Below are 25,682 nucleotides of genomic sequence, written 5' to 3' on the forward strand. Positions count from 1 at the left end.
TAAGTAAAATGAAATAAACTATAAACCTAAGCAGAAGTGGGAAAAGGATCTAAACATAAAGATAAAAAATGAAATATGGGAAAAGTTAAGTTCTGGAACTATGAAAAATACAATAAACGCAAGGTTACGCATAGTACAGTATAATTGGTTACACAGGGTATGTATCGCTCCTCAAAAATTAAAAAAATGAGATTCACCATTATCAGATAGATGTTTTTGCTGTAAGAAGGAAATGGGAACAACAATACACGCAATTTGGGCATGTACGAAAGTGAATACGTTTTGGAAAGAATTAAATCAGATATCAAATAAAATACCAAAAAAACCAGAGATATTTCTTTTAAGTAACATAAGAAGTAAAGAATTAGGCCTCAAATTGAATAAAGTGCAAAAAAAATTCATTATGATTGCCTTAGCGATAGCAAAAAAATGTATAATGTCAACTTGGAAAATGGAAGAGAGCATGAGAGTACAACAATGGTGCATGGAAATGAATAAATGTATTCCATTGGTAAAAATAACATTGTAATGGAGGATTAAAACCATGTACTCAGATGCTTTTTGCTTATGTGGAACTGACGACACTGGGTCCACACGCAGGTCACCTTACTTTCAGAACTAGCAGATGTAATTAAACTCAGCCATGGGGACTTATCTGAAGATACACTTTGAAATGGAATTCCACCGTGAGGCCCAGGGAAAGCAGTTGTCAAATACGACACTCTGAAATTGACGTATTGGTCACAACCTGTCTTGCTCAAGAAGTTTTAATGAGTCCTTGTATCTACGAGATAAACCAGGATATCATAGCATCCTGCTCCATAATAATTAATCTTCTAAATTGTAGAATAGTATGCTCAGCTTTGATTTTGACTGACAAATGTTAGAGGGAGTGGGTGCATGATTAATTGTTTTTGGGGTATAAAAGTCTGTGGTCCTGCTGCTGAAGTTTAGACTCTCCGAGGGGTGGGAACACCCCTTGTCAAGAAGGAAGAACAGCCAGAGTCCGAGCAACGTCCCGGTCGGGGGAGGTGGAGAAGCTGCTACCAGCGCCCTGACAACCTACTACAAGTGTGCAGTTGTTGCCTCGCTTCGGCAGTTGGGACCAGTCCAAGCGTTGATAAGTATAGTTGGGAAGGGCTTGCATATTGTAGTGTGAAATCAGCTTTTGAATTAGTAATAAACATTTGTATAAACTGAACTGCTCTCGGTGTGTGTGTCTATTTTCTTTCGGTAGCTAAAACACTGTGACCAATCTAAAATGAACAAAATGAGAGGTATAAGTTTACCCAAGACAAACATCTAAGTTAAAAAATAAAGTCACAATGTTTGAACAAATTTGGGAACCATACATGGAACATTTCAGAGAGAGCTTGCCTACAATCTCCATCCCCTAAAATGAGAATGAAAATGATGAGAAGATAAAACGACTAGATTCAGTGTGTAATAAATAGATGATGCATTTTTCTGGTTTATTTTCCTTTGTGTGAGGATATTGTTTTATGGTTTTATTGTATTGTATATGTTGAATATTTATGGGTTTTGGAGGGGGGTGGGTAGAGGGGAGGGAGGGAAAGGGGGAAAAAAAGGGGAGCAAATACCACTGTGTAAATTAAATGAGAAACGTTTGTACATATTTTGGTTGATATGGTTCAAAGTGTGAAAAATAAAAAATTATTTAAAAAAATGTATGGACCAGCTGATCTCAATGTAGAAATCAGGATGCACATGTTGAAAACAGGAAAAATGTGATCCTGAGGTTAGGGCACAAAGTGGAAACAGAAAATAAAGATCAGTGGGATCGGACCGTTTTTGTGGAAAAAGAAGATAAAGGGTTATAGCTCAATGACATGCTGAGCTATCACCACATGGAATGCTAGTTTGGTTTCCTTCTTCTCTCATATCTGAGCATTTCTGTGTATCTGGAACAGATGACTTCTGTAAGAATTAAAGCTGTGGACAAGAACAAAAGCAATGGACGGCCAGCAAAGATTGAGGAGAGAGGAGAAGAGATCGACAAAGGGAGATGGAGAGATAAAGATTAAGAGTAAATGCGGTGAGGAGGGAAGTGGGGGAAGAGATGGTGGCGAAGAGAAAGTGGGAGAGTGGTTGGAGGAAGATGGAAAATGGGACCCGAAGGGAGAGGATATAGACTGGAAGCGAAGGATTCTGTGAAAACTCTGGGACAGAGAGAAACATGACAGAAAGAGTGACAAAAAAAGCGTGCACGAGACGATGAGAAGGTGCTAAGAGGGGGAAAATGGGGAGTGTGTGTGTGTGTGTGTGTGTGTGTGTGTGTGTGTGTGTGTGTGTGTGTGTGTGTGTGTGTGTGTGTGTGTGTGTGTGTGTGTGTGTGTGTGGAGGGAGAAAGTGAGAGAGTGTGCGACAGAGAGCGTGAGTGGGGGCAAGGGGGAAGATGAGACTGCAAAATGTTACCTTAGCAAAGATATACTCACACATCGCTGGTTATGGAGGAATTTCGTGACATCGTTTTGGGTGATAAGTCATAGTCACTGTCGGAGCGGTAGAGGAACGACTCCCGCCGCTGGCTCTGGGGGAAGGTCGGGTGAAGAACCAACCCTGGACTTGCCTGTGCGTCCATTGGACTCCGAGCTGGAGACGGGCCATTTTCAACGTCGAAACTGTGGCAGAAGAGAGCACGGTGGTTATTCGTCCAGATTTCCTGACAAGCAGCTGAGCACTAAGAAAGGTAATGGATTCCTTTTCATATTTTCTCATTCTTTATAACCATATAACAATTATAGTACGGAAACAGGCCATCTCCACCCCTCCAGTCTGCACCGATTTAAATGAACTCCACTCGTCCCACCTACCTGCTCCCTCTCCATAACCCACCAGTCCCCCTCACATCCATACACTCATCCAACCTTTGCTTAAATGACAAAGTTGACCCTGCTGCAACCACCTCTTCTGGAAGTTTATTCCACTCAGCCACCAGTCTCTGAGTGAAGAACTTTCTCTTATGTTACCTCTCAAGTTTTCCCCCCTAACCCTCAACTTATGACCCCTCCTTCCTATCTCACCTACCTCTCCCTGGAGTACATCTCCTCTCCCTGTCCCATGGGATTGGAGCACAAGTAAGTGGAAGTTAGGCTGGAGCCAGATGTTGTACCACATCTGGTGCTCATGGAACACAAAAGGTCTTCCTGTCCAGATCATCCAAAATGTCTTCCAAAAACGTGGCTTCCCTTCCACCACTATCAACACAGCCCTTACCCGCATCTCCTCTATTTCCTGCTCATCTGGCCCCGCCCCTCTTCCCCTAGATGCAACAAAAACAGGATTCCCCTTGCCCTCAACTATTAGCCTACCAGCCTCCTCATCCAACACACCATCTTCTGTAATTTCCTCCACCTTTAACATGATCCACAACTAGACACTCTCCTCCCCTTTGGCAGGGTCCGCTCCCTCCACAACTTCCTTGTCCACTCATCCCAGCCCCATTAATTGCCCCCTTGGCACTTTCCTCTACTGCCACAGTAAGTGCCACACTTGCACCCACTCCTCCTCCCTCTCCACCATTCAGTGCCCTGAAGAGTCCTTCCAAGTGAAGCAACACTTCACTTGTGTATTCGTGGGAGTCATCTACTGCATTCAGAGCTCCTGTTGTGGCCTACTCTACACTGGAGAGACTGGGCGAAGACTGTGAAGTCACTTCGCTGAGCACCTCTGTATCAGTGACAGGGAGTGGTTAACTTCTTCAATTCCGCAACCCACTCCCATGCTCACACGTCATTCCATGGCCTCAAACCAATCCACCCGTAAATTGGAGGAGCAACACCTAATTTTTTACCTCAACACCCTCCAGCCACATGGCAGTGATGTCAACTTCTCCAAATTCTGCTAGCCTGCTCCCCATTCTTCCTCTCTCTTCTCCATCTCTCTGTCTTCTTTCCTCCACCCCCTCTCTACTCACAAACCCATCCCCCCTCCCCCTGCTGGGTAGTGTCACCTCCCTCCTTGTCCACCTATTACCTCCTGCCTGTGGGACTGTGCCCCTCCTTCTACTCCTCCCCCCCCCCCACCATTTTGTTTGGGCCACATTTTGTCCACACCTTGTTGAAGGGCTCAAGCCCGAAACTTTGGTTATGTATCTTTATCTTTGCTACATAAAGTGCACTGTTTGAGCTGCTGAGTTTCTCCAGCGTTGTGTTATAGTTCATTGAACAGTCCTGGGCAGCGTACCTTTGGAAGGATATAGTAATCTGGAGGAAACATGGCACCAATTGAACTTTGAGGACAAATTATGCAAATCAGGATTGTATTTCCAGAATTTACAGTTAACCAATGACAAAACAATCGCAGGCTCTAAGAGACAGAATTGACTTCACGGGCCGCAAATTCTTTCCCTTTCATTCTACGACCTGCTGATAAACCTCCCGGGCCATCAGGGACCACAGCCCAAGTCCTTGAGCCTTTGGCTTCCCCCTTGAAAATCAGCCCCACACTGAATGAATGACACGGGGCAGGTTAAACCCAGTTTCCAGACTTCTTCAAGAGATACTCAGACCTGCAACAGCTTTAACCCTCGTTGTTCCCCTTGTCGCTAATGTTATGGGGCAAGTTTTCTTTCACATGGAGAGTGGTAGGTGCCTGGAACAGATTGCTATGGCTAGTGGTGGAAGCCAATACGATAATAATGTTCAAGGGGCTTCGAGATAGACACACGGATATTCAGGAATCATAGAACATTAAATCATAGTTCAGGCGCTTTGGCCCATGATTTTGTGCTGACCCATCTATACCAACAACAGCAAAAAATGAAATCCTCCCTACCTCATAACTCTCTATTTTTCCTTCATCCATATCTCTTAAATGCCCCTATTGTTCCAGCTTCCACCACCACCCCTAACAAGGGCATCAAAAATTCTTGGTGTTAAAAACAAAATCTTATCCCTGATATCTTTCCTAAACTTCCCTCCCCCTCACTTTGTACAGATGTGCTTTGGTGTTTGCTACGCCAGCCCTGGGGGGAAAAGGGGCTGGCTGTCTACGCTTCTCATAATCTTTGAAGCCTCCAGCAAGCCACTTCTCATTCTTCTTCGCTCCAAAAGGTAAAGGCCTCATGTGCAAACAGCAGAGTTTTTTTTTTAAATTTGAGGATCATATTTAGTGTGGACCCTTGGGTCGAAGGGCCTGTTCCTGTGGTGTATTTCTATTCTTTTCTATTTCGCCCCATCTCCTCAGCCAACAGGCTTCACCAAGTCAAGGATGCAGTAGGAGCTGGCATCTCCAGCAATGACAAATCCGAGTCAGCAAATTCAAAAGTCCCGTTAGCCATAAGACCATGGAAAGAAAGCAACAACCACTCACATTTATATAGCAGCTTTAACAAAATGAAATATTGCAAGGCTCACTGGGGAGATGGAAGGAGGCCATTCAGGCAGAAACAGAAACCAATCCAAGCTCTTAAAGCATCAAAGAGCTGTAACTCCTGGGCTCCTCACCTCATGATAGGCCTCGTCACACTGCCGCTGTGTGCCGATGCACACAATTACAGTAACCGGAGCAATAATTTCGATAAAGTGTGAACAAACATATATATGGCTCAATGTGCAAGCTCAGGCACCTCAATCCAGGATCTTCCTGCCCAGTAACTAATTGCGTGACTTTGGGACATCAATTACTTTAAAGCACAACAGGGGAGCTCCAAGACTGGCACATAAAAAAAGCGACTTGTGGTCAAAGGACTCCCACACACTGTGGGCTGCTGGCCACTTGCTCACACCAGTCTGCAGGTGGCTGGAGACTGGCTCATGGAACCAGGATTTGAGTGGGAACTGACGGCAAGAAGGCCTCCCAAAGGGACTCAAGGCACAGAAAGCTTCCTGATTGTACCAGAGGTTTGGATTTGGAAGGCAGGCAGCCGATGGATCGAACAGAAGCCTGTGAGGCTGCGGGAATGCTGGAGGCAAATCCATGGACATCCAGTGACTCTGAAGGGGCTCTCTTTCTCCTATTATTGAGGGCACCGGGTAGTACCCATGGTGAATCTTTACTTCTCTTTACAGCTGGAAAAAGTTGAAGTATATTATCATTTTTGTTTATTTACACAACAATAAAGGAACCTTGATATATTTGAAATGTATGTGTCTTTGTTATATCAAGGACACTGTTTGACCGCTGAGTTTTCCAGCAGTGTGTTTGTAATTCAATCATGCTGTCTACAGACTTCCAAATTTTAACCTTGTATCTTGAGCTTGGATCCACACCTGAATTTCCCCATTAACCAGGACTCAGTATCATTAAGCCAAAAATCCTTCCACAATTTTGCCATCTATTAATATCCAATATTCAGTTCAACAATATTCAGCTTCACCAAGACTGGGCGTGTTGTGGACTCCCTGGCTAGGACCGAGGCTTCGGTATGAAGCATTCATATGATGGAGATGAATATCTGCTGGCAAGGTGTTCCCAAATCCTTCTGACCAGGCAGAATCTAAGTTACACTGACCAGTGGTGCCTCCTGCAATTTTCTGAAGATGATGGTCAACGAAGGTCATGTCTGTGTGCTTAAAGATGGAGGAGAAGCTCTTTAGTTAATGGGAGGAGGCAGTTAAGGAAAACCCTGGTGATGGCTTTCCCTGTTGCAGATAATATCAAGATAATGACATCTTTGGGGTCCCCGACCATGTCCTTCCTCTTCCCAGATTGAGAAAATAAGGCTGAGTTCGTGGCAAAGAAAGGTTCCTTTCCACCAACTGTTTGAGCATAAGCAGGGTTATCATATGCTTCCACAAGAGCATAGGAGCAGGCAGATGGGTGAATGGGCAGTATGACAGCAGTTATTAATGCCAAGTACAGGTTGGTGCAATACAATTTCTGCATCAATTGTACCTCCCACCACAAAAGCTACATAAATCTAAACCCAAAATTTTGTAAATGTGCTTCAGGTGTGGGGTGGAAATTGGTACCTTTATCCACTCAACCTGTGTACAAAGGTGAGATCCTCCCAGGAGGATCTGGGGGACATTCTGAAAAAAAAATTGACAAAGGTGGATTTTCCACAGGATCCAGAATTGTACCTTCTGGGGAACATTATGGGCATGAATTTTAAACTGGCCAGATACCAAATTCAGTGTGTGAAGGGCACCTTGTCCATGGCAGGAAGTGTATAGAGGTCACGTGGAAGTCCAATTCCCTATTAAATATTACACGACAAAATACGGATGGTACTCCCCTGGAGAAAATAGGTCATATTCGTTAGGATTTGGTAAGGTTATCTGTAACATATTAGGTACGTAGACCTTCTAAGTAGAAGGTAAAATCTGTACTAACAGTGCAACAATTGAGATAAATGAAGTGGGTCGAGACGCAGACGACGTGCTCTTGTTCCATACCTTTTTCATTTTTGCTTTATGTTACTTTGGGTTTATATTTGGTTCCTTTAAGGGTTGGTGACTCTACAGATTTTTGTTTCTTTATGTTTGTTTAATTTACATAATCTTTTCCTTGAGGTATTAGGGCATGGGAGGGAAGGGGGAGGGGAACATGGACTCTGAATGTAATATATCATGGTTGAGAAAGATTGTATTCTTGTTTTGGATTTGTGTGAGTCTTGGAAAATCAAAAATAAAATATTCCAAAAAATAAAAAAGAAGCAGGAGCCGGCCATCCAGCCCTTCAAGCCTGCTCCGCCATTCAATGAGATCATGGCTGATTGGTTCATCGCCACCTACCTGCCTTTTCCCCATATCCCTCAATTCCCCTACTTTGTAAAAATCTATCCAACCTTTGTCTTAAATATATTCATTGAGGTCGTCTCAATGGGCAGTGAATTGCACAGATTCATCAGCCTCTGGGAAAAACAATTTATTTTAATTAAAAAAAATTAAATTTAAGTTCCTCCTCATCTCCGTTCTAATCTACTACCCTGAATCTTGAGGTTATGTCCCCTAGTTCTGGTCTCCCCCATCAATGACACCAACCTCAATCTTATCTAACCTTTCATAATTTTATGTTTCTACGGGTCCCCTCTCATTCTTCTAAATTCCAGCAAGTACAGTCCCAGACGACTCAATCTCTCCTCATAGGCCAAGTCCCTCGTCTCTGGAATCAACCTGGCAAACCTCCTCTGCAGCACCTACAAAGCCAATACACCCATTCCACGGCTTTTTTGGCTCCACAATTTGCATGGCGACCTTTCTGACTTCTTGTCAGCCAGGAGCAGGGGCAAGGCTTAACTGAGAAGTTTACAGTGAGGGGTGGAGAGACGATCTCAGAGGACCATTCCTGGACCTATCATATTAATGGCATCGTGGAGAAAGCACGTCAGCGCCTCTGCTACCTCCTGCAAAAGGTAGTGAACACAGCCAAGTATATCGTAGGCAAATCTCTCTCTACATCAAGAACATCTCCATGGAATGTGGCCGTGAGAGCAGCAGCAACCATCAAGATCTTTTTCTACACCCTGCTGCCTTCAGGTACCACCAGACTTGTACCTCCAGGTTCAGGAATAGCTCCTACTCCTCAATCATCAGTTTCCCGAACAACAGTCATTCAAGAACTCTTACTTGGCTCATTATTTATTACTGTATATTTATATTTCTGTATTTGCACTTTTTTTTTAACATTTCTTTCTTCTGTCTACATTTTTTTTCTTCTTGGGTACAGTTTACAGATACTGGTAATTTAGAAGTTCTGTCCAACTCACAGGAAGAAGAATCTCAGGGGTGTATGTGATGTACTCCGACAATAAATTTGAACTTTGAGGTGGAGTCAAGGGTGCTCACCTCAAGGACAAGAGTTGAAGCTGAGATCTTCTTTGAAGTGCTCCTTTCAATTGCTGCCGTCTAGACAGCCTGTCTAGTCTATGTTACGTTTGCCTCCACCTGTGTCTCTCAGTGGTTGCATCTTTTTAAGCATTTACATCCGAACCATTGCAAACTCTGCACATATCATGGTTATCAGCAAATCTTTGGACCTCCGGCAATCTTTCCACCCACCATCAATTCTTTAGGTTTCCTGTTGTGTCTCACCAGCCTTCAGGTGTCTGCAGAGCTTTTTCATTTCCTTCGAGGCACTGTGGCATTTCCAATCTACGGACACTCTCATGTTCGAAGTTAATGAATTTCTGATGATTTTCATCCGACCAGTCCTGGCTGTTTTCTGGAAGAGAAGCCAAGAATTCCTTCACTGGTGCTAACCGCGGTGGAACAGTGTGGTCTTAACATTGAGGACACTCTGCAGCTCCAATTATTTAGAGGCACCAGTTGTCTGGGAGGGATTGTCTGAGTGGAGTAGATCCTTGAAATGACTTTTTCATAGCTGGCATGGAGCTGCTCAGATATCTCACTTAAATGCTGCCCGGATCAGGATTCTTTTCTTGCCGTGTCCTGTATCTCTGGTGAAAGAGGGTTTGGGCTTTGACATGCTGCTGCTTCTAGGCATTTTGTCAGGAGGAAGACTCCCAGCTTCCCCTATTCCCAAATCGCCGACCAAGCCTTTGCAGAGCCCTGAATCCTTCATTCCAGATAGAAGCGGACCAACTTTTCTATCTGATTTCTCTGCCAGGGCCTTTTGCAGGTTTGGGGTAGTCACATTTAATCCTGCCATCCCAACACTCAGCCTAGACGTCCCAAAGCATCCAGTGGGCAAATCTACTATCCCATTATACCTGGCACTCAGCTCCATGTCCAACAATATCCAAACTAGTTTCGCTCCCCCCCACAATTCCCAACATTTTCCACGCCATTCCAAAATACTCAATGCTATCTGCTGTCAAGGTTCGTGTAGCTGTTAGCCCAATGCTAAATCAAATCTGGTGCTGTCCGTAAGGAGTTGTCTGTTGTATGTTCTGTCATTGTCTGCATGGGCTTCCTCCTGCTTTGGTTTCCTCTAACCCTTCATGATTTACCAGGGTTGTGGGCCAATTGGGTGTAGATGGGCGGCACGGGCTCAAGGGCCTGTTACCGTGCTGTATGTCTAAATTTAAAACAGTCCTACCACCCCTCGTGATCCCAACTACTCTTTAATACCACTTTACCTTCCTGTAGCAGATGCACAAGTCACTGATTGGCTGTGGGGGAAGCTTTAGTTTGATACTTCTCATCAGATACCTGCCCAGCAGCTGGAATTTATCTGCAATATGTTACAAACACAGTCTTGTAACTTCACATGTCCGAGAGTAAAACACGAGAGTCTGTAGACACCATGACTGAAGTAAAAACATAATGTTGGAGAAATTGAGCAGGTCAGACCGTGTACTTTATATAGGAAAAATATGTGCATAACCAACATTTCGGGCTTGAGCCCTTCTTCAAGATATGAATAAAATGTAGGTGTAACGTTGGTTATGTTTCCTGTATAAAGTACATGGTCTGACCTGCTCAGCATGTGTTATCAGATGTTCTTACCCATTTCACAACGTTATTACCCTGCAGGCTTTACTATCTCCACTGTCAGCAAGGAGAAATGCACCTGGACCTGGTGTTCAAAATTCCTTCAGCCCCACAGAAACAGATGCCACTAAAGGCTGCAATTCCTACCTGCACGTTGGAACAAGTGATGGGAAATCCAGCAATGAGCACTGACAACAGACACTCCTTACACAGACAGACTCTCCAAACGGCCCCAGCACACAACTCAGACGAGGAGAGAAGGCCTAGACAGACCAGACGTAGTAGGGCAGGCTTGAAAGGTCTACTCCTCTCCCGCCCCCCATTTTCTTATACACTCCCTTTATCTCATCCATTACTCCCACCACATTCTTTGCAACTTAAAATTTTCTAATTTCTTTCTCAGTTGAAAGAAAGTGCTAATTCTGATCCCTTTCATTGTCTGGTCCATTGTTTACAGTGTTTTTGTTTCTATTTTGGATTTTCAACATCTGTAATTCTAAACATTTATCTATCTGTGTATCTATCCATGTATCTATCCATCTGCCGTGTATCCATCTATCTATTCATTTATCTATTTATCCATCCACTTATCTATCTATTTATCTGCTTGCTTATTTATTTATTTTTCCATTTTGTTTTTGCTTTTTTGGCCCTGTGCATCTTTATACACATGGCATCAGGTGATGCAGAGTTGTCCAGAGGTAGAAGGGAGGGCCCCATTTCTGTACATGCTCTCTGATATAGCACAGCAGCCATGTTATCACAACGTGTAGGATGAGTTGGAAGCTGGAACAACTACATTTGGAGAACGATTACGCTGTTTTCACTCAATTACAAAACATTTACACTCTCTCCACGGACAGGAAATCAACAGTATTTTCCCATCTCTCCTCATTCCAGTCAACAGGTTCCACACTACCACAGTCTCCAAATGTTTGTAGTTCTTTATTTATATATTAATGCATCGAGAATGAGAGGCAAGCCAGATTAGCCTCAGAATCACTGTGATTCTACCAAATATGTGTTTGATCACAGCCTTCCAAATTAGATGACACATACAGGTGCACATCAGACAGCACTACTCTCAAAAAAAAGGGTCCTGACTCGTTTCATTAACTGTCCATTTCCTGTCCACTTCCCTTGCGGTCAAAGGTCCCACACAGGCCGCAGGCTGCTGGCAACTTGTGGTCAGCGGATCCACAGAGGCAGCAGGAGACCAGCTCCTGGGAACCAGGTATCTGAACCGGGCTGAGGGCAAGAAGGGCTTCCAAATGGCCTTGGATGCTGAAAGCTACCTGATCACATCAGAGTCTTGGATGCCAATCATTCGAACAGGATAAGGTGTGAACAAATAGGACCTCTCAAGTGTGACAGTGGGAAAGTGTGTATGGATCGAGAGGAGATAGCAGAGGTACTTAATGAATACTTCAGTCTTCCTTCTTCTGGCGATCCATCCCATAGGATGATGGCAGTTCCTTTCAGTCAGTTTGTGAACAGAAGTCTGTGTGACTGCAGAAGCACTGGAGGTGAATCCACGGTCACTCAGCCTCTGAAGGGACTTTCTTCTGCTTTTCTTTCTCCTATTGTTAGGAGTGCCAGGCTACGTTGGAAATGTAGAAAACTTACAGCACAATACAGGTCCTTTGGCCCACAAGGTTGTAGAAATTACTAGGCTTTCTCTGTTTTTCTATCTATATCTCTCCAAAAGTCTGTTGAAAGACCCTATCGTCTCCACCTCCACTATCGTTGCCAGAATCTCATTCCACACACACACCACTCTCTATGTAAAAAAAACTTACCCCTGACATCTCTGAACCTACTTCCCAGCACCTTAAACCCACATCTTCGTGTGGCAATCTGGGAAAAAAGCCTCTGTATCTACACGATCAATGCCTCTCATCATCTTAAAACACCTCGATCAGGTCACCGCTCCAAGGAGAAAAGGCCGAGTTCACTCAACCTGTTTTCATAGGGCCTGCTCCCTAAACCAGGCAACATCTTGCTAAATCTCCTCTGCACACTTCTTTCTATAGCATCCACATCCTTCCAGTAGTGAGGCGACCAGAACCACACTCAAGTGGGGTCTGACCTATATCGCTGCAACACAGCCTCTCGACTCCTAAATTCAATTCCACAATTAATGAAGGCCAATACACCATACGCCTTCTTAACCATGGATTCAATCTATGCAGCTACTTTGAGCGCCATGTGGCTCAGAGCCCAAGATCCCTCTGATCCTCCACACTGCCGATAGTCTTACCTTTAATACAAGATTCTGCCGTCATATTTGACCGACCCAAATGAACCACTTCACACTTACCTGGGTTGAACTTCATCTCCCATGTCTCAACCTCTGACAGCTCTCCACACTATCCACTACACCCCCAACCTTTGTAGCATCAGCAAACTTACTAACCCATCCCTCATCCAGGTCATACATATTAAAAAAATCACAAAGAACAAGGTCCCAGACCAGATCCCTAAAGAACACCATTGGTCACCTACCTCCATGCAGAATATGACCCGTCTACAACCATTCTTTGCCTTCTGTGACAAGCCAGTTCTGGATCCACAAAGCAACGTCCCCTTGGATCCAAAGCCTCCTTACTTTCTCAATAAGCCTTGCATGGGGAACCTTATCAAATGCTTTGCTGAAATCCATATACACAACATCTACTGCTTTTCCTCCATCAATGTGTTTAGTTGTATCGTCAAAAAATTCAGTCAAGTTCATCAGACACGACCTGCCCTTGATGAAGCCATGTTGACTATTCCTAATCATATTCTACCCCTCCAAATGTTCATAAATCCTTCCTGTCAGGATCTTCTCCATCAACTGACCAACCACTGAAGTAAGACTCACTGGCCTATCTCTACTCCCTTTCTTGAATAAAGGAACAACATCCACACCCCTCCAATCTTCCAGTACCTCTTTCATCCCCATTAATGATTCAAAGATTATTGCCAGAGGTTCAGCAATCTCTTCCGTCATCTCCCACAGGTCGCCAGGGGTACATCCCATCCGGTGACTTATCCAAGTTGATGCTTTCCAAAAGCTCCAGCACATCCTTTCTCTTAATATCTCCATGCTCGAGCTTTTCAGTCTGCTACAAGTCATCAGGATCCTTTTCCACAATGAATACTGAAGTAAAATTATGGATGTGAGACGTGGTGCCCATATCAGAGTCACTTATGTCAGCTTGAACAACTGCAGCAGTGTCACCTACGTTCTCTGATGAAGATCACCTGGCGAGACAAGGTCTCCAATATCGAGGACCTTTCTCGAGCTGGAATGCCCAGCAGTTTCAACCTTGGTGATGTCAGCCCAACTGCGCTGGGCAGGACACGTTGTCTGAGTGTCTGACAGAAGACTGCCCAAGGACATCTTGTACGGCCAACTGTCAGGCGGACCCAGAAACGGGGAGGCCAGCGACTACGGTACAAGGATGTTCTGCATATGAGCCCTAAGAAAGCTGATGTTGCCCCATCAATATGGGAGGCTCCAGCTCAAGATCACTCACTGTGGAGGGACGCCATCAGAAAAGGTGGGGACGCTGCTGAGAACAACCTCAAAGTGCCACGACAGAGCTTCTGCCCCAATTGCCCTTCCAGGCCTCACGAGGCAAGCAGGGCCTGTCCAGGACGCACATAGAACACCCCACAAACTGACTGAAAGGAACTGCCATCATCCTATGGGATGGATCGCCAGAAGAAGGAAGACTGAAGTATTCATTAAGTACCTCTGCTATCTCCTCTCGATCCATACACACATTCCCACTGTCACACTTGAGAGGTCCTATTTGTTCACACCTTATCCTCTTGTTCTTCACATACTTGTCGGGGTTTTCCTAAATCCTGCCTGCCGAGGCCTTCGCATGGCCCCTTCTGGCTCTCCTAATTTCCTTTCAAGTTCCTTCCTGTCAGCCTTATAATCTTCTAGATCTCTAACAATACCCAGCTCTCTGAACCTTTTCTTCTTTCTTTTTCAATATTTTCCACATCAAAGAATACATATTAAGAGTAAAAAAAAGTACATTATCTCACCAGTTCATCCAAGTTTTCTTTTCTTCTTGACTAGATTTTTTTTCTTTGCAGCCTTTGTATACCACGCTTTCTGCACCCTATCATGACTTCCCTGACTCATTGGAACATACCAGTGAAGAACTTCGCACAAATATCCCCTGAACATTTGCCACATTTCTTCTGTACTTTTCCCTGAGAATGTCTGTTCCCAATTTAAGCTTCCAATTTCCTGCCTGATAATTTTTCAAGTGACAATAAAAGGAACCTTTGCTTGACCTACCGAGGACTTGCAGCCCCTCTTTGCTTGCTCAAGGTTCCAGCAGTGATAGTTACTTTGTTTTTGCACCTAGATTTAAATTAAATTACAAATCGATTGTTTTCATTCAGAAAAAACGAGGGATGTAGGGTTTGACCCAGTAGGTCCCACGCTGTTCATTCCACTCATGGGGAAACCTAGAACTTGGGGGGGGGGGGAAGGGGGAGGGAGGTCTTCTGAGTAGTCGAAGAAGAATTCCTTCAGTCATCAGGTGCTGAATTTTTGAAAGTCTCCAGAGAAAGCTCGTGGGGACTGGATCATTAAAGGTTAAGATGCATGAATGTTCAGATTATGGGGAAACCAAGGGTTATGGGCCTGAAGCAGGAAATTGGAATGAAGGGGTGATCTCATTGAATGAGTGTGCCATGAACCCTGAAGGGCAGAATTAACTACTCCTGCTTTTAATGTTCTTCATCTGTACTTGTTCCTAACCGTTAATTAAATGGTTTCCTGGATAGATCAAAAAAATTTAGATTATACAATCAAAATGCCCTCCATAATGTTTGGGACAAAGACATTTTTTTTCCTTTATTTGCCCCTGTGCTCCACAGTTTTAAATTTGTGATGAAGCAATTCACACGTGATTAAATTGCACTTTCCAGATTTTATTCAAGGTTATCTGTGTACATTTTTGTTTGACCGTGTGGAAATTGCAGCACTTTTTAATACATCGTCCCCTCATTTCAGGGCACCATCATATTTGGGACATAGCAACATCATGTATATTACAGTAGACCTGTCTAGTCCTTTGCATGCAATGACTGCTTGACATCTGTGATTTAGACATCACCAGGTGCTGAGAACCCTCTCTGGTGAAGCTCTGCCAGGCCTCTACTGCAGCCATCTCCAGCTCCTGCTTATTTCAGGGGCTTGTCCACTTCATGTTTTTCTCTTCAGTCTATGAAGACATGCTCAATTCGATTTAGACTTGGCCATGCAAGAATTTTCTAGTTTTTTAGCTTTGAAAAACTCCTTTGTTGCTTTAGCAGTCCGCTCGGGATCATTGTCTTGCGGTAGGTTAAAGTGCCGTCTAATGAGTTTGGTGGCATTTGCTCAAACTTGAGCAGGTAAGATGTTTTTCTTTGCACCTCAGAATTCATTTTGCTACTGGCCATCAGCAGTTACATCTTCAATGAAGAGAAGTGCGCCATTACCTGTGGAAGCCAGACATGCCCAGGCCATAACACCCCCACCGCCAAGTTTCACAGATGAGATAGCAGATCTTGGACAGTTCCTTTATGCGGAGGCACTTTGTTGTTGCTAACATTCTGATACAGGTTAATCTTGGTCTCATTTGTGTCCACAAGTCCTTTTTCCAGAAATCTGCAGTCTCTTTTAAATATTAGCATATCTGGCCATCCTGTGGCTAACTAGTGGTTTGCATCTTGCAGGACAGTGTCTTCTGCTCATGAAGCCTTCTGCAGGCACTAGTCACTGACTCATCCACACCTACCTCCTGAAGAGTGTTTCTGATCTGTCAGACGGGTGTTTGGGGATTTTTATTCATTTTAATCTGAATTCTGCTGTTATCAGCAGTGAAGGTCAACCTCAGTCTCCCAGTCCTTTTGCGATTATTGAGCTCACCAGTGCACTCTTTCTTCTTAAAAATGTTCCAGGTGATTTTGGAGCAACTCAGCAGGTCAAACAGGGTTCTTTATATAGAAAAGATAAAAAAAAATACATGACTGAGGTTTCGGGTTGAGCCCCTCATCAAAGTATGAAAGAAATATTGGCAGCGTCCGAATAATTATTCCTGCCTTTGCTACTTTGCTCTTTTCCCAACTCCTCCCACTTTACTTTTTTTTTTAATTCGGACGCCTGCTGACATTTTTTCATATCTCAATGAAGGGCTCAAGCCCGAAACGTCGGTTACGTACTCTTATCTTTGCTACATAAAGGACACAGTTTGACCTGCTGAGTTTCTCCAGTGTCGTGTTTTTACTTCAACCATGGTGTCTGCAGACATTAAAAGCTTAGGAGCCCAGCTCTCTTATACCTGCACCAATGAAGCAATTCAACATACCCGAGAAATCGCAAACACCTGTGAAACCAAATGTCACAAATATAATGTGCCTGAAATGGGGCATCTAGGTTTAAAAAGGTGCTGTAATCACTCTATGGTCAAACCAAAATAAATACAAATCACCTTGAATACAATCTGGAATGTGCACTTTAATCGCATGTGAATTGTTTGATTACAAATTTAAAACTGTAGATGGAGCACAGGGGCAAATAAAGGAAAAAAAAATGTCTTTGTCCCAAACATTATGTAGGGCATTGTATCTATAAACAATAAGTTGCAGTCACAGGGTGTGTCTGCCATGGTTAGACATTCCACATTCTCGCTGAGTGAGTTTAGAAGGCATTTATACATCAAACCACCAAAGTCACATCTCCTGAGGAAATCCCAGGGAGCTGAGCCCTGAAAACTGCAGGTTAATTGGAATATGTCGTCTGCTGAGTCACCCTTGAGATAACCCCACTCAATCTTACTGATGCATAAATCAGGAGCAGGTGTTGACTACTTGGACCCTTCAGCTTGCTCCACTGTTCAAAAGGACTGATTGTATCCTCAACGTCACGTTCCTGCCAAACGCATGGCAAGCTTATCTCAGTCTTAAAAATATTCAAACACTTGGTTTCCATCAACCTTTGATAAAGAGAGAATCCAAGAGACTCATCATTCTGAGAGACAGAACAAAATCACTTCATTCCTGCGTTAACCAGAGGACATGGGCTAAGGGAGAAGTTTAGGGGAAATATTTGGGGAGAATTTCTCGACACAGAGAGTGGTAGGAGTATGGAACGAGCTGACAGCTGAAACGGTGAACCCGGGATCAATTTTAATATTCAAGAAAAATTTGGACAGGCACACAGATGGGAGGGATATGGAGGGCCATGCATGGACTGGGTGCTGTTCAGTGGGACGAAGCAGAATAATGGAGGAAAGTGGGGCTGCATGCTTTTCATAGCGTTTAGCGCGATGCTGTTACCGCACCCGCGATCGGGACTGGGGTTCAAATCTGTAAGGAGTTTGTACGTTCTCCCTGTATCTGCATGGGTTCCCCCCCCCCCCGGGGCTCTGGTTTCCTCCCACCATTCTAAACGTACTGGGGTGTAGGTTAATTGGGTGGCACGGGTTCGTGGGCCGAAATGGCGTTACTGTGCTCTAAATCTAAAAATTTTTTTTAGAAGTCTGGAACAGACTAGAAGGGCTGAAGGGCTTGTTTTCTGTGCTGTAATATTCTATGGTTAAATATGTGTCTTATTTTTGAACAGAGATCCTTCATTCCTGAGCAAGAAGAAATCTCCTCGCCCCTGCTGACTGCAACGTTAACAAACTCTTTCCACAGATGCTGTTGAATGTTTTATGTATTTCCAGCATTTCCTTACTTTATTTCAGTTTTCCAGCAGCCAAAGGAATTTTGCTTTTGCAATCCATACTTTTTAGAAGCTGTGTTGTAAATTTATGATGCATAAGCCATCATCAAAATCTGAGCTAAATGGATGTAATTTCTTACCGTGAAAAATGACCTAGATTTCTATTGCATCATTTGCATTCACTTCAGGATGTCTCACAGCCAACAGAATACATTTGAGGTGCAGGTATGTTGTAATGTAGGAAATGTGGTGACCAAGTGCAGACAAGCTCCCACAAACAACCTTTTAGCAATGGTGACTGAGATACAAGTGTTAGTTGCAGACGTAAGGCAGAAATACCCTGAACTTCTGGGAAATGACAGGTGTCCCTCTCGGACGTCTTGTTCAGAAGGCATTAAGTAATCTAGGACTAACACTACTTCCTTTCACAGGAGAAGTTTCGGCAGTGTGACATCTGGGTTCAGGGATCATACCCAGTGCTCTCAAAGAGCGGGAGAGTGATAAAGGGTAGTGTCTAGAGATCACTACAATAAATAAAGAGCTGATGATCGTATATGGAAAAGGCAGAAGTACTCGCTCAACAGAGCAAGGCCTCCTGGGATCAATGGCGGTCTGGACCTGATCCTGAATGATATTTTGAAATATGGACGACTCCGTGTGCGCCTCCTGTCTACGAAAGTGACCAATGACAGGTGTTCCTGCAGGACAAGACAGACCAAGCTCAAGGTTTGGTGTTGGAAAATTAGAACGTGAACTGATTTAGTAGGAAACCTTCATTCGACAAGTCTAAAACCCAGCAATTCATCCCAAACCCTGGGTCAGCATTAAAAGAAGCTTCTGTGATGCGATGCTCACACCCCTATGTCTATTTTAGCCACCACCCTCTCACCGTAACGATGCCCCATACCTATCCTGAACCCCAACTCTTTTCCAATCTTTTTAAAATATTTTTATTGACGTTTATATTATGCGAAATTGAACAGTACAGTTATATATTGTAATGTATAATTCAAAAGATAAGAAAAAAAACCTTATAATTCAGATCCCCTACCATTAAAAACTAAAAGTAGGAAGCAAGTGACAACCACCTGGAGATGGACAGCACAGCACCAAAGCCTCAGAACAATTCAAATCCTTTAGTTATGATAATAAATGGGACCCATGTCTTTTGAAAGTTAATATTTGGCTTTTTAAATGGCATATCTAACTTTTTTCTAAACTTAATCAAGACATAATTATCACGTAACCATTCAACCCTTTTCCATACACCTCACGTTTAAGCATACTGCCCTGCACCCCTCCTCCTTCATTCTGAATAAACAAGACTTACTCCAACATAAAGAAATAAAACACGCAAGTCCGCAGACTCTGTGAAAACACAAAGCTGAAGAAACTCAGCAGGTCCAATGGTGTCCTTTATATACCAACGGTAAATACACATAACCAACGTTTTGGGCTTGAGCCCTTTATCGAGAATTCTAAATGTTGCTCCTATATTCAAAATCGATTATGCTTTTTACACATCTGCTGCATTCTGGGAAAATATTCCCAAATTCCTGGAACACAGTCTGTGTAAAAAGATCAGAACGGAAATGAGAGACTCATTCCTGTTCAGAAATTTGACCTGCGGCCCCCCTTCCCCCAGACATTATTGCGGACGGCCTGCAGTCTAAACTGAACTGCAGGTGATCTGCAACAATGGGCCAGTGAATAGGACGATGTTGACGCTATACGTCACACATAGGGTACACGTCACGGTCGACTCTGTACGTCACATGTAGGGTATACGTCACGGTCGACATTGACCCACGTCCAGCCACAGGTCGTTCCAGTATGAATGGCCACACCAGAAGGGAGGTGTGATGATTGCCGAAAGAAAAAATCTATCAGTTATATGTAAAAACATATGAGAACCCACGATACCTTCAATTCTTGACTACAATTGTACCTCTTCAATTGCAGTCATTAACTAAGCTCTGATCTTATCTCTTATCCAATTAACACACCAACATTACTTCACTTTTTCCCAGTATTTTGTGCCTATCAGAACACAGACATAATACCATTCATGGGAAAACATAGTCCATTATACATGTGCCTGTGTGTGTAAAGCACAAACACATACTTACACCCAGTCTAATCATCAGAGAAGGGGCCCGTTGAGACCATGCAACTACTTAAACATGAGCTGACCCTGGGGATAAAACCATGGGGGGGGGGGGGTGAAACAGCGATACTAGTAGGGAACTTTAGCTGCAGAGGTGACACTGTTTTGTCCCATTGTGGCTAGAGGTCGTCAATCAGAAGCAAATTATTCATTAGGAACTGGATACTGATGTTGAGATGGCTATTGATGCAGGGATGGTTATTGATCAAGAGTGAGTTACTGATTTAGAACTGAATACTAGTCAACAAGTTATTGTTCAACTCCAGGTTATTGATCGTGAGCAGAATATTAATAAGGACCAGAACCCTAATTTGGGCCTGATATAAACCAGAACAGAAATGGCCCGATGGGAGGTTCACTCCCACTCTCTTAACTACATTGCCGTTTGCTGGTGTTAATAATATGATTTTTTTCCTCACTTGCTTCACGATAGGACGATTGTTCTGCTCTTTTGGAATTGACAGTCAAAAGCCCTGTCACAGTGCGCAGTAATGACTGAGCTCAGTACAAGTACAGAGAGCCTGTGTCAATGCAGAGATCTGGGTAACACAACCTCCAACCACATTGAGTCCACAGCTGACCAAGCAACTGTAGCTGAAGTTCCCTTCTAGTGTCCCTTTCCTGTCCCCCCCCCCCCCATGGTGTTATCCCCAGGGTGAGCTCACATGTAAGTATTTGCATGGTCTCAATAGGCCCCTTCTCTGATGCAATAGATTGGATTCTCTGCACGTGGCTCTGAGATGGAGCTGCCTTCTGAGCCCTTGTGGCCCCAGGACAGACCTGCTGTTTGAGCCCCTGTGACTCCGGCACGGAGCTGCTCTTCAGGCCCCTGTGGCCCCGGCACGGAGCTGCTGTCCAGATCCCCGTGGCCCCGGGGTGGAGCTGCCGTTTCACATTCCCCGCCCCCCGCGGCTCTGAGACGGAGCTGCCTTTGGAGCCCCCCGTGGCTCCATCGCAGAGCTGTTGTTGGAGCCCTTCTGGCCCAGGGACGGAGTTGCCGTTTGACCACCCCAGGGCTCTGGGACGGAGCGGCCGTTGGAGCCCCCGTGGCCCCAGGACGGAGCGGCCGTTGGCCCCAGGACGGAGCTTGCCGTTGGAGCCCCCCCCTGGCCCCGGGACGGAGCTGCCGTTTGAGTGCTGGAGGGCTCCAGCCCAGCGCTGGAACGCTCGTGGCTCCAGGACGGAGCTCGCGTTCGGACCCTCGGCGGTGTCTGGGCTCCAGGATGGAACTGATGTCCTGCTGCTACTTTCTCCTCGCCCCTTCTCCCCGAAATCACGGTTCTAGATCGCCGGCAAAGCTCCACCAACCTAAGAGTCCTGGCGAGTCGCAGTTTCCTAATGTCTTCCTCGCTGAAGGCGAAATGCATAACCCCCGTCCTGCAGGCGCTGAAGTCCCCTCCTCGGTTACATCCGAGACCAAATCGCCCAGAGAAATTGCACCATTCAACTTCTATCCCCCAGCACTTACTCACTTCTCGGTCCCGAGGTAGCCCGGCCGCCCGCAAAACCCGGAGCGTGAGACCCTGCATTCGACCGGACCGGAGCGTTCTGGATAATTTCACCTTTAAAAAGACATGCGGGCGATCTTCATGGGTGGGGGAATCCTCGACCTGTCCCCTGTACTCCTTTCCCCCGAATTCTGCGAAGAGGGAAATGCTGGGGGCAGAGTTTGTGTTCTGCAGACTTTCCTGTTGTACAGAATGTTTGACCTGGCTTAAAGAAGGGTTCATTTAGAATGTAACATACATGAAAGTCTTTTCCTTTTGTCTTCAGTAAGACAGACAGCACCCCTGGCACAAACCTGGTGTTCCTGGGTGGTCTCCCCTCCAAGTACTGGCCAGTCCTGGGTCTGCCCAGCTTCCGAGATCAGGGGCATTCGAGCTGTTCGTTGTTCATTGGCAGAGGGGAAGGAAACTGTCCTTGAGCCACTGGGTGCTCGTCTTCGGGCTCCTGTACCGCTTTCGCCAATGGCAGCAGAGTGAAGAAGGCCTGGGGGTGGGTGGGGGTCCTCGAGGATTGCGGCTGCTTTCTTAAGGCACCGCCTCTTGTAGACATTGTCAATGGAGTGGACTCTGGTGCCCGCGATGACGCAGGGTTGAGTTAACAACACCCTGGAGTTTTTTCTTGTCCCAAGCAAAGATTCTCAACTTTATTTCTCCCATATACCATCTGAAGTACTCCCTTATACAGCGTGGACAATCTACAACATCACCACTGATGGGGGTGGGCTGGTGAGCTCGAACCCCTTCTGGACCACTGACAGGATTTTGTTTGGTTTTGATGGAAATTTTTTTGGAGGCTTTTAACATTTTTTGTTGTTGAATTTACAACCTTATTTTACACATTCCTTGCTTTATTATAGAGATTGCCACATTGCTGCAGTCCCATTGATCACAGGTGGAAGAATATTGCTTTAGAGTATAGAAGAACGAAGAGGTGATCTTTTGGAAGGAGGTGTGATTTAGATATTAGATTTATTGTCAGAGTACATACATAGGATGACATGATTGGCGTAGTGGTTAGCACAGCACCAACGGTTAGGACCAGACCAGGGTTCATGTCCTGCGCTGTCTGTAAGGAGTTTGTATGTTCTCCCCGTGTCTACGTGGATTATCTCCGGGGGCTCTGGTTTCCTCCCTCCAAAACGCACCGGGGATATAGGTTAATGGGGTGTAACTTGGGCAGCACGGACTCATGGGCCAAAATGGCCTGTTACCATGCTGTATGTCTAAATTTTTTTAAAAGTTTATGACATCACATACAACCCTGAGATTCTTTTCCCTGCGGGTGAGGCAGAATTACCACTTATTGGTAGTTCAAAAAACAAACGGACTCAATGTACACATGTAAAGAAATGTAAACAAACTGACTGTGCAGTGCAGAGATAGAAAAAAAATCAATAAAGTGCAAAAATAAGAGTCCTTAAATGAGTCACTGATTGAGTTTGTTGTTGAGGAGTCTGATGGTGGAGGGGTAGCAGCTGTTCCTGAACCTGGTGGTATGTGTCTTGTGGCACTTATACCTCTTTCCTGATGGCAGCAGCGAGAACAGAATGTGGATCCTTAGAACTTAAAACACCACAGCGCAGTACAGGCGCTTTGGCCCTCAATGCTGTGCCGATCCAAATATTCCTAAGAAACCCTCCTTACCTTGTAACCCTTCACTTTTCCTCCATCCATGTGACTGTCTAAAAGTCTCTTAAATCCCCCTAATGTTTCAGCCTCCACCACCATCCCTGGCAAGGCTTTCCCGGCATCTGCAACTCTGCGTAAAAAAGTTACCTTGATCATTGACGCCACCGTTCCCGCAGATGTTCTCGGTAGTGGGGAGGGTTTTGCTTGTAGTGACCTGGGCTATGTCTACTACCTTTTGCAGGGGTTTACGCTCAGGGGTCTTGGAGTCCCTCGTAAAAGGCCAAGATGCAGCCAGTTAGCACACTTTCCACCACACACCTGTAGAAATTTGCCAGGGTTTCCAATGTCAAACCAAACCTCCCAAGGGGGATTATCAGGCATTCCCTTGGCAGGATTAAATAGAAATAAGGGGTATAATTGCAGAATAAGGGTTGTCCTGTCCTTTTAATCTAAAGTGAGGAAGAATACCTCTGTTGGATGGCATTGACCTTGGAATTCTGTAGAGCAGGAATGGTTGATTACACTTAAAGCAGGGTTTAACAGGTATTTGAACTTCAAGGATGTCAGGAGGTATGGGGAGTCAGTGGGAAAGTGGTGTTGAGGCCAAGATTGGATCCACCATGATCACATTGAATGGTGGAGCAGGTTCACAAAGCTAATTGGTCCAGATCTCCTGCTTTTCCAATGTCCTTATTGTGGGAAATCTCTGGAATTGTCTCTCCTGGAGGGTTGTGGGGCAATAGGAGTTTTGAAAGAGGAGGTACTATATATACATCTTTGAACATTAGAGAATTGAGCATTCTTGGGCACTGGTAAAGGAGATGAGGCCTTCGTATCAAAGGCCAACTACTATTTCTAATTCCTTTTATTTCAGCCAGTAATGAAGTAAAACTAAAAATTCTGCATGGTTGAAGGAAAAATACAATGCTGGAGAAACTCAGCTGGTCAAAAAATGTCCTTCATCAAGGGATAGAAAAATGTTGGCAGGTGTCCGAACAAAAGAGTGGGGGGTGGGGGAAGGGCTGGTCGTGAAGGCAGGAGGTGATAAGTGGAGGAGGGAGAGAGGGGACACCAGTGATCAAGGTGAGGGGAGGGGGAAGGGAGGGAGGAGAACTGGACAGGGGAAGGGAAGGGGGCAGGGGGAAGAGGAGAGCAGGTTATAAGAAACTGGAAAGGTCAATGTTAATGCCATCTGGCTGGAGAGTGCCCAGACGGAAAATCAGGTGTTGTTCCTCCAATTGCAGGTGGTCTTGGTGGGACAGTACACAAGGCCATGGACAGACATGTGAGTGTCTGAACTGCGAGAACTGAAATGGTTGGCTACTGAGAGGTCTCTGACACTGGTGCGGACAGAGTGGAGGTGCTGAGCGAAGTGTTAGGATTCCTGCAGCAATCGTTAATCTGGGAAGAACATGTTAGGGGAAATGGTCCCAACCAGGGTACAGATGCTATTCAGTCCTAAGATCAGGGAGGGCCAACAGGAGGAACCATTCCTGCACCACACAGACAGTTGTCAAGAGGGTTCTGTGCACCTCCATAGAAAAACAAAAAAAAACTCCCAAGGCTGGACATTTGAAATAAGACAAGGTAATGCTGAAAGTGGTCAACATATCAGGCAGCCTCTGGAGAGAGAGGGGCAAGCCACATGCCAGATTGAGGGCTTTCATCAGAAGGGAAATGGTAACTTTGCTCCTCTCCCCACAGACACTGCTGGCTGAAATGCCGTGGGTTTTATTGCAACTCTACTGAGATTTTAACATTTTCTGACTGCCATAAAAGGCCTCAAAGCCAAAGGGTGCATGCATTATTGTTGCAAAGAAGCAGCTTCAGCCATTCTCAGTTTTTTATGTAGTCGATAGGAGAGAAGAAACTAACTAAACGATTCCTTCTCAGGGAAGCAGGCCCATAACTTTGGGCAGTCCTAAGGAGGCCATAGCCAAAAAAAGGTTAGGAATGGTTTATTGGCCATAAAAATAATGGCCAAGAAAAATTGTGTTAACCTACCTGTGAAATCCATCTCCTGGAAGACTCGATGGGTTTTTTGGATTAATTTCTCATCAAAATAATGGAACGCAACTATGCAGACTTAGCACTGCCCCTCTCACCGTGCAGCATCTCACTACTGTCCTTCTGACAATGTAGGCCAGGTCAAAGCCAACCCTAACACCATGCAGCACCTCACTACTGTCCTTCTGACCATGCAGGCCAGGTCAAGGCCATCCCTAACACCATGCAGCACCTCACTACTGTCCTTCTGACCATGCAGGCCAGGTCAAGGCCATCCCTAACACCATGCAGCA

The 25,682-nt window shown here is 44.9% G+C and overlaps 1 protein-coding gene across 5 annotated transcripts in view; it reads right to left on the minus strand.

Moving 5' to 3' along the window:
- LOC138758512 (3',5'-cyclic-AMP phosphodiesterase 4B-like) overlaps positions 1–25,682 on the minus strand; it is a 274,729-nt gene that overhangs the window by 62,292 nt on the left and 186,755 nt on the right. For 2 of the 5 annotated variants that reach the window (XM_069927510.1, XM_069927509.1), the window contains exon 2: positions 2,457–2,642. In XM_069927510.1, the coding sequence (XP_069783611.1) occupies positions 2,457–2,642 (186 nt within the window). Of the gene's footprint in view, positions 1–2,456; positions 2,643–8,966; positions 9,130–21,556; positions 21,999–25,682 lie in introns of those variants that run through there. The other 3 variants (XM_069927511.1, XM_069927508.1, XM_069927512.1) reach the window with 3 other exon arrangements.

Source organism: Narcine bancroftii, chromosome 3 (assembly GCF_036971445.1).
Source record: "Narcine bancroftii isolate sNarBan1 chromosome 3, sNarBan1.hap1, whole genome shotgun sequence".
Lineage (NCBI taxonomy): Eukaryota > Metazoa > Chordata > Chondrichthyes > Torpediniformes > Narcinidae > Narcine > Narcine bancroftii.